Here is a 14647-nt window from a genome sequence, read left to right as displayed (position 1 = left end):
AAAAATTAATAGTAAGAGGATGTACTTCTAAAGAATAGTCGGCTCAGTCAGATTACATATATGTAAAATTACCGCAGATATTGAAAAATCTTGCTATGGGATGAGATTTTTAAAGCAATTCATGTAGATTAATGGTATTGCCAGACTTCAACTTCGGTGGGTTTAAGGCTTAGAAGGCACTGTTATCACTATAGGGCATGTATCTTTCGATTCTTACCCGCGCTTGGTTTCTGACGGCTGAAATAATCACCACTACTCTCTCCCCCATCCCTACCATCACTACCATCACTACCATCACTACACTCACTACCCTCACTACCCTCACTGCCGTCCATTACCTCTTCATCAAGTTGCACCAACTATCATAGGTGAAGAGATAGTACGTGCTCTCTTCCCATCTCATTCATCAAAGAAAAAGCATGGAATTCAATCAATCACCTTTTCTCTCCCCATATGAGCACCATTCATCGAATGAGGACAACCAGATGTACACAAATCACGATGAGATGTTCATAAATCCATCCAGTACATACCTGCATATGCCTGAGTATACAAGTCAAGCTCAGGACTATAGCATGGTCGCTCCTACTCATTACCATCCCTTTCCAGAAGACATCAATCCGATGCACGGATCGATGGGCTCTCCATCTCAATGGCCTGATGCTCCTCCGGAGCTAAATTCGCCAGTCACTCATCTTGCCTTGAGTGATGTTCTCTGGTACCAGCCAGACTATCAGGATGCAGCAGGCGAGGCAGAAGGGGTCGCCGTAAATCCCACTGTGGCTGCTGCTATTGCAGCATGTAATTCATCCGCAGCAGAGTTTACTAACGCTGCTGCTATATGCTCCGCAGCTGCAGCTGCAATTATGACAGCCGGTATTCCAGCTGGTAATGCATGTCAATCTGCTGCTACTGCTATCCTTGCTGCTGGGATTCCAGTGGTTGATATCTGTGTCGCTACTGCTGAGGCATGCAACACCGCTGCTGCTTCATGTTTTGCTGCTTTTGAAGCTGAGGGCTTGGCTGCTGAGATTCCAGCTACGGGAGCTACCGCTAGACGCTCTAGGCGCACAAAATCTGACAAAGTCCAACCGTCTCGTCCTCCAAAATCTTCGAACACTGGAATCAAGAAAGTGCGAAGTCCGAAGGCAAAGACCGGAACCCGCTCTCTTAAATCTGCGTACGCCAAATCCGCGAATCCACAGGCCAAGACTGGAACCCGCTCTCGTAAACTTGCACACGCCGCAGTCAAGAAAGCCCAAGTTCCGCATCTTCAAACCGGACTCAGTTCACAAGAATCTACAAACGCCATACCCGAGACGATTCAAACTGCAGATACCCAGATTGGGGCCCCCAGAACTACCGCCAAAAACAACCCAAAACCGGCCGGCAAAATCCCTAAGGCGCAACGTAAGGTAGTCACACCAAGGACACCGAAGAAGACTCCCCAACCTGCCAGCCACTCCTATAACCTCAGGTCAAGCAAAAAAACTTACAATCTGAGATCGGCAAAAAAGGACGGCACCCCTAGTCCGGCAGCCATCAAACCCAACAGATCAACCGTCAAGAAGAACACCCGCAAATAGGTGGTCAAGGACGGATGATTGACTCAAGTTGGGTCAGTCTAATGACTGGAATGTACCCGTGTTAGTATAAATAATCAGTCGGTATTTCTGGGTCAATGGGGAGATTTGGTCAGCAATATATATAGCTACTTGTGGTATGTATAACTTTTGTTTTGTCCTCCCGTTTTCAATTAGAGAATATAAACCTGATAAATGTGGGTTCTAGGTTTCTCGGTATCAAGTAGACGCCGTGTTTGAATTGCATTAGTGTGAAGGCTCATAGAAGCGGTTCGTATGTTCTTATTGAACCTGGTAATCTGGATATACTAACCCTTATTCTCGATAGTAAATATTCTTATCGGCGGTAATTTCTGGGGATTTCGATGGATGATTAGCAGGAAACTCACTGTGGTTTGAAATACTCATAGCCATGTTTCGAGTTCCCGGCACAGGGTGATGGTACGGTAAACCATTTATGGAGGGAAAACACATGAAAGCTTTTCAAATAATTGAAATCTGACAAAAAAACCGTGTGTTGAAATTTCTGAAATTTCGCAAAACAACATCTGTACTGTATTGTAGTCAAGTCATCAGAGTCGATCGAGATGACTTACATATCAATGCTGAAATGGAAAATCTTTGATTGAGTTCCTCATAAATGTATAGGATGGTTTTATCTTTCGGATAGCAATGGAAGAAGCCCCGTCAAGACAAAGATTTTTGTACTAGTGTTAATAGACGGGGTAAAGTCGGTTTCCCCCCCCCTCTTAGCATATAAAAACCAGTAGACACGTATCTAACGACTATATTAACACATATCATTTAGGCCTCTTCGAGTGTATTTCATGACACATATATTATCCGACACTTACATTCCACTATTCCCGCCACTAATGATTTTCTTCAACAAAGAATATATAAATACACATCTATATACAATAGCCGACTAACATGTAATTGGAGTAACTTAGCACGGGCAGGAGTATATTTTAACTTGCCCTCATTCATGAAACACAGAGATATCTAAGCGGTACGATTTTTCCTGCCATATCAATTGAGCAAATGTGCTTGGCCTAGCCATCTGGAGAAGAGAGAATGCGAAAATACTCTCGATACAGTGTACTGGGTTTGAAATTTGGTGCTTGTATTATTTCCCTTATTCATCCGCAACTAATCACCCCTTCTGCCCTTCTGAAGCCATTAATGACTCTGTATATAACATTACCTTGAGATCTCAAAATAAGGAGCGTGGCTCCTATGGGGATCTCCCCTGTCGAACTAAGTCTAGGATGACATCAGAAAAAGTGACGCTAAAAGTACCTGCATCATAACCTATCACTCGCTATCGATCACCACTCCCCCAATCAAATTTTCTTCCGCAGGTTCGGGGATATAAGACTCTGATCTCTGTATATCGGTACACATCTATTTATGTTCGAGTTTTCGTGAGGCGTCGTATGGGCAACTAGTACTAGCCCGGCCTCGCCAATATAGAACAGGTATCTACGAGGTATCTTACGACTACGAGTGCTCCTACTTCACCTCCTGAGATACTTATCAATAGGGATGTTATACGCGTTGTCGCTAGTCAAGAATCTGAGGAAGGCTTATCTTCGTCTTCCATCTCCTTTCGCCCAAGCTGTATTCGGATATGCCCTTTGGTACCTGAGGCTAACACTAAAAAGGTATTATGTATAGAAAGTGAAAGACATCATTCAATAGACGAAGATCCGAAATTTGAAATTTATTTCTAGTTACCGAAATTAAAATTATACCGCAATTAATTTTTAACAAGCATTACTAGAATGCTCTTGCGGATGCATGAAGGTTGGTCGAGATTTGGCGTTCAAAAGCGCAATCTGGCGGGACGGGTTTTCGTGAGGTTTTCTTCCTTAAGTCCGTCGCAACAGAAACTCGTTTCCTAAGCCTATCTCCATCGGCGGGTTCAGAGCAGACATGTGTATCCTAGACCTCAACGAAATATTTTTAAAATTAATCAGAATACACTGCTCGAACTCACATCTTACTTAAGAGACTGTCCATGTAGACAATGATTGTCAGCAGTCCCGTTGAGGAAGAGCCAGATTGCTGTCCTAACGGCCCGCAGCTAACAATGATGAAGGGATCGAAGAGTCGCCCATCCTCTCTCCTTTATCGGTAAGCTAGCAGGTACTCTGTCGATTGAGGAAGAGTTTCCCGTATTGGTGGCCCTACCAAATCGAAAGAAAAAGTCAGTTAACCAATCCCCCACCATTTAATCAACAGGTACCCGGTAGGTATTCTGAGGTTAAATGGACCACTGGAAGCGGAGCAGGCACCCAATAGGGAGTCTGAGGTCCAGTGGCCCACCGGGACACGAAACAGATACCCAAAAGGTAATCTGTGGCCCGGTGGGAGACCAACAGCGAAACAGACACCCAATAGGTAGTCTGTGGCCAGGTTGCATGTAAGGGCATTGGTTCTTCTATCCATTAAGAGAGATGACGAGCTAGAAGATGGGAACAGACAGGGTAAAGGATGGGTTAACAACCGTACTGATATTAAACGAGATAATAGTGGGGTAAGTTGACCTGTTGCAATAGTGAGGCTGTTTACCTGTTATTTTGTGTGTTTATGAGATGTGTTTATGAGATGTGTTGATGGCGTCTGGTTAGTAGCAGATGTTTGATCAATGTAGCTGGCAGCCAGTTTACATTTTACACAATATTTTCCAGTGTGTCTGATGGGTGCGTGACTAGCGACTGTTTGGTGTGGGCTTGGCATGTGGTGTGAGTGAGTTAAAGAGCAGACATGAACTATCACTCGCACAACATAGAATTGTGGGTGTGCGCACATAATGGGAATGACAAAAGTCTGAAACAACTCCTTTCAGACTAGCTTCAGATAGAAAGAAGGGACTAATAATACTATGGTATCGGAAGTATTGTGACTTGGACCCACGTGATTGGTTTCCATCGGTATAAGTTCATGAGGTTAATTGATGCCTCTAGATGGGCCACATACGCCATTCTTCGACACCCGATCTATCTCCTCCTTAACATCACCTACTTCTATATCCAACATGTGAATTAGCAGTCATGAACGTGCAATCACTAATCTGAAACCCTTAGCTCGGAACTACGCGATACAGTGATACATCACGCTGCGCGATAAAGACCGGATTCTGATGGTGTGTACGTGATCTAACTAAACTATTATCTGTTTTTACCCACAAGGTGGGAGCCATAGAAGCGGGGAGCGAAGGATTATCTGGGTAAACTTGGTATAAGGAATCCGAGAATGATGAGAATAGGTAAAATACCGCTCCAAACAGGCACCACGACCGGTGGAGGCTTTTGATGTGATTGAGGAAGACTATTGAGAGCAGTAAATAAGGATTTAACTCCACATGTCTTACCTTTTTGACCGCAATCCTAGACGACTCTCCAGTACAGGGATTTTTCTACAACCTTATCAGTGTAACTGGGATAGGCTCCAGGACCCAAGAGCTGTTTCGAAGTCTATCCTAAACTAAGAGCAGGAGCGGCAAATTTTCTCACATCAGCGAGAAGGCGGAAGGATCAATGTTTTCATTCGCTCGTCTCCGTTTTGCTCTTTCTGGACCAAAGATCACCTACCTTCCTTTCCCTTTTTTCACAGCCGATGTGGCACGAATAACACATTTTCTACCAGGGCCTAGTGACTATACCTCCAGGTAGAGGTGCCCAACCAAGGCCACGCTCTCAGGTCAAAACGCTTCTGAGAGGGGGAATAGTAGTGTGGTCTACGAAAAATTGATATTTGAGCCTCATGGCCTCGCCTCGAGAGAGCTCAAGGCATGGGGTCGACGAGGCAAACTCTCTTGCTGGCCTCGAGCTGCTCGAGGTTTAGGCACTCATAATATCAGTGGCATACGTTCAGTAGGGTTGATTTCGCCGATAGGAGCATTGGAAGTATTCCTTACATTACATACAAGGATTGCAGTAAAATGCAATTGACAGATCTAAATAGTAGTTATCTGCCCCGAGCGAGCTCGAGCACCTCGAGGCGTCACCTCTCTTTACACCAGCAGGCAATGAGATAGGCGATACGGTCATGCAGGGGCACCTCAAGGCACTTGCCTCTGCCCGTCTCTGCTCGCCTCTGGTCGCCTCGTTTTTTTTTTTTTTTTTTTTTTTTTGTTTAATACATTAATTTCTGCCCGCCTCGTGGACCAGACTACGGAAATAGACTTGCTCAAGAAATGATTTTTTTTCCGTCCTAGAGGAATTAAAATACAGCTCATATAAGCAGAAAAAGTTACAGATATTCTCGCCAGGCAATTGGCGGTACGAAAGCGTCAAGCATTCATTAGTCAAAGGCAAAACATTCACACCAAGAAAGTTCGAATATTACTCTATTACAAGCTGCTCTTTTCAACGGATCTTGGTCGAGGGACTCGGGTAAAAGGCAGGCGGGGGAAACTAGGGAAGCTTATGAGTAGAGCCGCAAGTCATATGACACTTTTTGGACGTTTATTCAGCGTTCCGTCTGGCATTTACTTGAAACTTCTCTCCTTGGCCCTCAAATTTGAGTCATGATCTCACCCAACTCCTCGGACTACGCCCAGAAGTGGAGTGAGACTGGACTCCCCCGTAAGGAGAGGGCACAAAAACCGAAAGGACAAAAAGGGGAGAGAAGAGGAGGGACAGACCTAACGTAAATTAGCCCCTCCTGATCCCCGGGCGAAAAGCCTAGAGACCAGAAGAGGCTAGAAACGATGAGGGAGGAGGGGGGGAAGGAGGGAAAACTGGAGGGAGGAGAGTAAGGGGAAACAACCACCGAGAAAACGACCTAACGCAAATTAGCCCCCTCTGGACCCTCGGGCGTTATGCCCATTGGGTGCCAGAGGAGGCAATAAACTGCGCTGCCCCAAGGGGCAGAATGAGCAGATTTGCAAACCTCCCGCTGGCTTTAGACAGGGGAGGAATGCGGTTGCAGTCGAGTAGCTTGAGAAAAAAGGCAGAGTGGGAGGAAAACGTGGTTTATAAAGAAAAGGGTTGGAGCTAGTGCCAAGACCAGTTTCTTCATTTCCGCCGACAGGACTGATAGGGCAAAACATCACTGGCCCTGCCCTGGCTAAAGCTAAGGACTTCTTCTGCAACTGCTATTTTTACGGCATGCTGGGGGTAGAGGACTGCTCTTCGAGACTTTGTGCTGAGCTGAAATCTATACACATAAAAGTACTAAAATTTCAAGAACCTTGGCCTTACAATTGGTCTCCCCAGTACCACCGAATAAATCGATAAATGCCACCAAAAGATAACAAAATGAGGAGAGAAGAGGGAAAAGAATAAAATACGGGTATGAATAAGAACAAAGATACTGAATTCATGCCTAGAGTACAAGACAGGTTCGCATTCGGGGGACGTTAAGAAGTAATAGAGTCTTTCCAACACTCAATACACAAATTTGTCTTTTAACAATTTAAAAGGGGTAGCGGGTGGTAAGACCCGGGAGCATTGCACCCATGGTAGTGTAAGAATATAAAAAACAAAACAGTAACCTTTACTTCCTCCCCCCTTAAGCACTCGGCGACGCCAAAGACCAAATAGGTGAAAGCCTAGGGTGGGGGCACTGTATCGAACGGAACGGGCAATGATAGAGAACAAAGGAAGAACAAGGTGGAATTGAAAACTTACTGCTTCGAAAAAAATCACCAATAATCACTTATACTACTAGCGATAATGTGACGTAAGGCAGAATAAAAAAAGAAATACCGAGGGACAAAAGACTTATGTGATGAGTATCATCCCTCAAGAGCGTCGCTACCATGTTGGGCATTCTCATCACTGCTTCCATCCCGGGTTGAACCGTCGATGTCATGCAACATAGCAGAGGCTATTACCCCTCGACTATGCCACGATGTTGTCAAAGGGGCTCGGGTGGTATATAAGCGGCCGGACAGTGCTGGGTAACTTAGCCAGGCCGCATCATCAGGTATCACTCGCGCCAAGACACTAGCTTGGTATGAGAACGTCAATGCACATCGACAATACCATTCTTTACAAAGACTACATGTGCTTTCTTTCCCCTTTTGTGCGTAAACATAATAGCTCCACAGTAAATCCAACAGTGCCGTGATGTTGTCTACCCTACTCCTGCCCAGACCTGGACATCCACTTCAACAATCCAGACCGAAAATCAACCTGCGGTGTAGTGATAGATGGGAAGAACACAATACAACTTGACAGAACGAGCAACCACTCCCGCGGGAAAAAGACGGGCTTAGGAGCCAGAAAACTCCAAGGCACAAGTAGCCTACAAGGGGAAATCAACCGTCACCGACTGGCGTGTATTCACGTTCTCCGAAACAGCCAACCACCCGTTGTAATCCATGAGCACGTAGGCTGCTCCGAGCTCGTGATTTGTCTCGATGTACATGCAACCCTCGCAGGCACTCACGGCGTATCTACCGCGAGGAGGCGATAACTCGGTACATCCTTTCCTCCCTTGGATTCTCTTGTGAAGACTTTACCCCTCGTCCCAAAAGGCGCAGAAGGAGCATGCACCGTAAATAAGAAGACTATATGATAGGGTTTAGGATTGAAGTTACTACAATGTTCCTGCCGCGTGAGGTATGTAGTATATTCGGCGAGTAATCGCAAGGTGAAATCAGTATATGCACATAGTTGACAATTGGTGCGGAAGAATAAGGAAGTGACATGAGAGAGGAAGAGGAGGGGAGAGGAAGCATAGTAGCATATAACAACAAAGCTCTAAAAGCCGAGTCAAACAGCCTTTAAGTAACGATCCGGGTCAAATCGCAAAAGTACCCCACCGCATATATCTCCGCAATCACCGTAACCACCTCAATGCATACTCACGCAAATTATCCACATAAACCTCATAAAAAAGAGCAGTTCTTGGTTTTTCCAACTACCTAGCTAAGGAAGCATCCACCCACGCAAATTCTTCTCCATCATCATCATCATTATCATCATCATCATCATCATCATCATCATCATCATCATCATAATCATTTTCTTCTTTTACTATTATTACCCGCCGACGTGGACGACGTATCCTAATCTTTGCCCACTCCGGGATTTGCATACTCTGCAAGCATTCCAGACTGTACCTTGTCCCGGTCCACGGAGCTATACGATACTCCAATTTGGCCACTCTGATAAACCCAACCGTACCTTGGTTATGGGGAAACTTCCTCCCAAGCTCCTTAACACACAGCTCTCCGCCCTCAAATCCTCCCAGCGGTGTCATCACGAGCCATGCATCCTCATCATTCGGAAATGCCTCTCCATAATACGGATCAGTTTGCACATTGACCATGCATGTGCGGAGCGAGAAACAATCCTTCTCATCCGTAACCCACGGAAATTTCAACCCCATCCGCATATCTGTAATCATTCTCTCACCCTTGTCTCTATAGTCCTTATCCACCGCGCCCAACAGTATCCTGTGTGCACGTGTCATGTTTCCAAGAGTTTTCGTGAAGCTATGCAATACTGGCTTAACGAGAGGAGGGACCATTATGGTGTCTGTCGTCAGGCAAAAATCCTTCTCCGACTCCCTCCAGCAGCCCCAATGATACACGCCCGCTGTGTGCCCTCGCTCCAAGTAACCCCAGGGATCGGAGAGGAGGAAGGCATCCCAGTCAATAATGACGTTCGGGAGTTTTGGGGGGTTGATATGAGTGTATTCTTCAATATTCCATTTGGTGGCGTCCAGCACCCACTGGCCGACCTGAGCGCCGTATACGGCCTCTATGCCCTTATTGAAGTAGACGAAAATGCGGCGGAGGTTGCAGTCTAACGCGGCATAGACCGCCCCAGCAGGCATCTTGATCGTTGGATAGTGATCAGTCTGGAAGTCGGTTTTTTGCTTGGAGGACATACTGTCCAAGTCGACCTCAAAGAAAACCTCAACTATGTGGCCTAAAACAAGTGAGTTAGCTCTAATCCTCACTAAATCGTCGATCGACGGATATTACATCTCTCGCCATGTGTCTGAGTAAAAACCTTATCACCACGTTTCCTAGCGCTCTCACACTCCGCAAAACTGTTCGCCGACAGCAACATATTATGGCTCAGACGCTTCTCAATATCACGATCTGTCACATGCTTTCTAGCTTTTTTTGTACCTTCTGGAAGAGGGTCGGGGTGGCTCTGTCTGCTTGTTGCCGGCTGGTATTGGAAAGGTAGAATATCGGCGAGATGAGCAGGCTTTATAGCACATGGCATATGCATGTCTTCCTCGTAGACGCAATCCGTTATAAAGCCGCTCCTGGCCCTCCTTTGGGCTGGCGGCTTCGACATGAATTTTTTTGACATTTCTATGGGTAGGTAGGAAAACGGGTCGTGAGGGTCCAGAGGATCTATAGTCAAAAACCTAACAGCCAAAAATCTCTAGCTCTGAATCAATTGATCAAGGTCTATAAACTAAGCAACCCAACTGGTGGTGACAGGGATCGGAGGTGGAGGGTTGAAAATGGGGATTCTATGGCGAGCCGACATTTATACAGCAGTTGTTAGATGATGTGACGTGGTTAAAGAGGACGTGAGTTTTTTATTACGTGACCCCAGAACATGGTGTTTGGTTGTTATGCAGTGCTGTCCTTAAGCTTTATCATTCCCGGCGTCATGTAATATCACTCGCGCTAAGGAAGGACCCTTCGGTAGTTCTGTGCGGAACAAAATCACTATTTTCTTGATTTTATTACAAGTTGGGTAAATAATAGAGCCGCATATACCCAAAATAAGTGGTAAGGACATATTCTAGACCCTCATATTAAATAGCCATGGAAAATGATCCTTGGCAAACAAAAAAATACGTGACATATATATAACTCCACGCACATTATAAACCAAGAAAAAACCCAACCCAGAGATTCAACTCCTAGGCCCAAAAGCCCAAAATCAACACCTTGAGGAACGGGGATTATCAGTTTTCATCTACGTATAGTTACAGCATCCCTCCAAGACAAACTATCCTAACACAACGTAGACAGATATTGAAGTCTATTTTTTAGATCAACAGGCAGCGACCGTAACAACTATCAAGCCTGAACTCATATGAAACTACATGCAGCGAAGAGCTAACCCGCCAAAGCATGTCCTCTGGCTCTTTTTCATGGCCGGTAAATATCCCTTGCCACCAACACCGGTCTCTTCTACTTTTCGGCGGTGCTAGTGCTTCGTTGGTGCCCACGAGGATGGCCTGATATACCTCTAAATGATTATTTCTGTTTCTTTCCCGATTTTACACAAGTGCAAAGACGTACAGCAGCGCGGGGGGGGGGGGGGGGCTGGGTTATTTGCATATGTTGATTGACGGGGGAATGCCATAGGCTGCCAGGCTAGAGGTGCCCCCAACCATGCTACTACGACAGCAACAAGAGCGCTCCTACTCTCTCTCCCCCTCTCTTAGGTTCACGGCTAACTAGCCCTACCTCGAAATATAGCCAGTCGGCGAAAATCCGGGCTCGGCATCCGTTTCCTCAGGGAGCAGACGGCTTCTCCGTGGTCCTCGTGCTGGGCACGAGGAGTCTCCTCCCTCCCCTCATAGCTCTCTCTTGGGGCCCTTCCTCTCCCTCCTCTCTTCTCTCAGGGGAGAGGGAAGGATGTAACAGAGGGGTGGGATTAACCCCCCCTCCTCCCCCATGGTCCCGCCGTCCGCCCCCTCCTCCCCCATGGTCCCGCCGTCCGCCCCCTCCTCTTACCCCTTCTCTCCCCCAGCGGAGAGGGGAGGTCGTAACAGAGGGGTGGGGTTAGCGCCCCCTCCTGGTCTCGCTGGGCACATTTCCCGAGAGACCACGGGGTGCCTAGCCCTACTCCTCCTCTCCCTCCGCTCACGCCATAACGGCGTGAACGGGAGGGAGAAATAGCCTCTCTCGGTCCCTGTAGGGGCTGAGAGGGGCGCGGGTTACATTCGGTCACCTCATCGGTGACTGCGCCTCTGCTCCCCACTCCCCCCGCCAGGGGGAGCAGTTAAAAATTCAAAAAGCCTCTCTTGGTCCTTGGGCTCCGGCCCGAGGACCAGGAGGGGCCTTTTTTGCGTTAGGTCGCTTTGGCGGTTCTTCTGCTCCCTCCTCGTGGGGGAACAATCTATGAAAAGGCCTCTCTTGGTCCTTGTGCTCCGGTCCGGGTATCAGGAGGGGCCTTTTTTGCATTAGCTCCCCGGCTCCTGCTGCCACTACGGGGGAAAGGTTTCTGTCCGCTCTTGTGTTCTGTCCGAGGGGTTGACAGAGACTTTCTCTCGTTTTACTGTAAGCCGGGAGACACGGACTCCTGTGAGCTCTTGGGTACTGTCCGAGGGGCTTAAAGGGGTCTGTTTTCTTTTCTTCGTGTAATTGCGCAAGTTCTGCCAGGGTTCGCTGTGGGTAAATATCCTGGGTTTGAAAGTCCTTAGACCCGGCCCAATATGACATTAGAGGCCCGGCGTAACTCTGTCCACCCGGTTCGGATGTTTTCTGGTAATATTAGCGTAGACAGAAGAGAGATCTGGTCTCTCGGAGACCGAGCATAGATTTGTTGGTGGTTCATGAATTATCACTCGATACCAAACATGGGGCAGAAAAGGCTCGATTATCCCTTTCACACGATGCGCGTTACTCGGGTAGAACGGTCCATCGGATTTGGACATTGCACATGTAGACTACGCTCTAAAGTCAAGGGCCCAGTCTGGCCCAGAGGACAGATATTTTGGTCCGGGTGAGTATAAGCATTGCCGGGCCCGTTGTGGTACCGGTTTACGTCTCCTCCGTATTTTGCGCTTTTCGCGTCCCCCGGCGAGAGGGTTTGAACACAGTTTCTATCTACGAGGTACATACATAGGGGTTATCCTCCGCCGTCAAATATCTACAGGCTTCGTGCTTTTCCTGAGGTTGTTCGTCCGACCGCTCTTATCTCCTTCTCTAGTCTTTCTCTTCCCTTTCTCTTCTGTTACACTGGCCAAAGATCATCTCGTAGGCCTGCAGTATCCAGCAGGTAAGATCAGAGGCCTGGTTGCTGTCCAAAGGCGCACACATACTCGTTCACACGTAGTTTTTCCTCTCCGTCCGGTATTCTTCATTGCGGTGAGAGAGTAACCTGGGATTATCTGCTTATGTATGTGGCCGTGGCCTTACTATTGAGATCCGTCATTGCCAGCTGCAGTGTCTAGTCTGAAAATTGGTTACATACTGAGCTTTGCCGTGAGTTGAAACAGATACATATCTTGGGTTGGGACTTACCTGTCTCCGGGTTATGTGGCCACTCCCAACTTCTCTCTTGAAAGAAAAAAAGAACTTCTTGAAGGGATCGAGCCTACGACCCTCCAATACCAGGATTAGCGCCCCAAAGCGGCGTTATCTCGAGGCAAGCAATGTCACTACTACACTACCGAAGTTTCTGGTGTTTGGGACGGGAAACCATTTGACCTTGTAGCCAATTTGGGCATATGTGATAAAACCTCATTTTAAGCGTTGTGTGTAAGAAAACTCGAGGTAGAGGAAAATTTTTATAAGCATGAATACTCCCTACTCGGTATCATAAAATCCATGATTGTGTTTGGCCCTTCTACTCTATGTTCGCGATTCAAGGTCCACGATTACAACACTGTACTCCTCTGGTTGGTCAGTAATTATTGGCGATCTCGATGTTCAATGTGCTCTGTCCATGCCCTCTGGCTGCAAGGAAGGCTGAAGTTCGTTGTGTCATGTCTATGATTAGCTCATTGTGAGGTATATGTGTGCTATAAATTAGTCTCGTGTCCAGCCTGTGGTGTGATCCTCCAGCACAAGAACGAGGAACGAGTTGACAAAAGTCTAGGAACGAGGCTAGCTGTAGATCTATCATTACTTAAGCACATACATGTATCTTCGACTCAATCTTTTCTCTTCAAACAAGTGCAGCGAAGCCTAACTCAACTCGCATGCTCGACAAGTCAATTGATTCCTCGATGTTCAACAAGGAGGGACTGTTCACGAACTTACTTCACTTACCTCGAACTATTTCTGCTACGCAAACTGCAAGCGAAAGCCGCTAGTTACAGAACATCGGGACGGCCAGAGCTCTCAATCCACAGTAGTAATCGCCAGTTCTATACTCAAGTAGTGAAGTCATGGTATTCAGTTCTAGTACACTCACAACTTCACTGCTAAAGCCCTCGGCATCGCCCAGGAAAAAGAACTCAGGGGATACTGTAGCTAGAACTTATAGAGGATAAGTCAGCTCTTCTGCTGTACCTGACGGGATCAGCTCCAGTTTCGACGAGGGGGCAGGGTTTGGTGCGTCTTCGTCCATCTGAAGAGGGCTGAGGCTAGATAACTAGATGGGGTAATCGGGGAATGGGAAAGCTATGGAACTTGAGAAGCTGGGGAAGCTGGGGGGGGGGGCGGGCAAGGATAGACAGACGCGAGGAAGAGGGGGGAGTTAATGGGTAGGATGTAAATGAAGAAATAGAGGAAAAACGACAGAGTTGATTGATTAGGAAGCACATGTAGACTTGAAAGAGTAGACAGCAATTATGAAGGATGGAAAAAGTGGTACGGGGTTGGTGGGGAGTTAGGAATTGGGAGGCGTGGGAACTATGGGGAAGGATAGGCAAGGACGAGAAAGAGTGGAGTTAGTAAGAAGTCTATGGATGGAGAAGGATACTTGTAGGAAGAGACACACGAGTTGATAAATTATATGTATGTAGCGGGGTAAGTACAAAAGAAGAGGAAAGGGTTGGTGATATGTTTATAAAGGTAGGAAACGCTGGGGCTTGGCGTCATAGAAGATCACTCGCGCCAAGACTCCCTCGTAACTGCCCTGAGCTCGCGGGGGGCGCACATAGACAGAACAGACATACATGCAGGTTGGCACTCGCGGCGCATCGGTACGTTGGCCCTTTCTTTCCCCCTTCCCCCCCCCCCCGAATCCCCGGCGCCCACTACACAGGTGTACGGGATGGATATATCAGAGAGCTTCCCTACTTCAACAATAATAGAACTGAGGTAAAAGAAAGAAGAAAAAAAAACAATTGTTTGTGCAGGATCTAAGCGGGATTCGAACCCGGTATCCGCTGTCGTCATAAGTTTCCTAAACCGGAGGCATAGACCACTACACAAACAGAACTTGTTG

The 14647-nt window shown here is 47.0% G+C and overlaps 3 protein-coding genes across 3 annotated transcripts; 1 reads left to right on the top strand and 2 right to left on the bottom strand.

Moving 5' to 3' along the window:
- Positions 1 to 539: 539 nt before the first annotated feature.
- H6S33_005123 (uncharacterized protein) lies at positions 540 to 1586 on the top strand (the record flags this gene model as incomplete). The annotated part of the gene is made up of 1 exon (XM_044836475.1): positions 540 to 1586. The coding sequence occupies one exon, from the start codon at positions 540 to 542 to the stop codon at positions 1584 to 1586; it is 1047 nt and encodes a 348-aa protein (XP_044690336.1).
- A 7024-nt stretch (positions 1587 to 8610) lies between these two features.
- H6S33_005122 (uncharacterized protein) lies at positions 8611 to 9874 on the bottom strand (the record flags this gene model as incomplete). The annotated part of the gene is made up of 3 exons (XM_044836474.1): positions 8611 to 8683; positions 8770 to 9478; positions 9535 to 9874. The coding sequence occupies 3 exons, from the start codon at positions 9872 to 9874 to the stop codon at positions 8611 to 8613; spliced, it is 1122 nt and encodes a 373-aa protein (XP_044690335.1).
- Positions 9875 to 11538: 1664 nt separating this feature from the next.
- Positions 11539 to 11970, bottom strand: H6S33_005121 (uncharacterized protein; the record flags this gene model as incomplete). Its single annotated transcript, XM_044836473.1, has 1 exon — positions 11539 to 11970. One exon carries the CDS (start codon positions 11968 to 11970, stop codon positions 11539 to 11541), a length of 432 nt encoding a protein of 143 aa, XP_044690334.1.
- Between the last annotated feature and the right edge of the window lie 2677 nt (positions 11971 to 14647).

The sequence above is a fragment of the Morchella sextelata genome, assembly GCF_020137385.1.
Source record: "Morchella sextelata strain SCLS chromosome Unknown scls_19, whole genome shotgun sequence".
NCBI lineage: Eukaryota > Fungi > Ascomycota > Pezizomycetes > Pezizales > Morchellaceae > Morchella > Morchella sextelata.
Note: the sequence above shows the minus strand (reverse complement) of the source record. Positions and strands in the feature narration are given on the sequence as shown.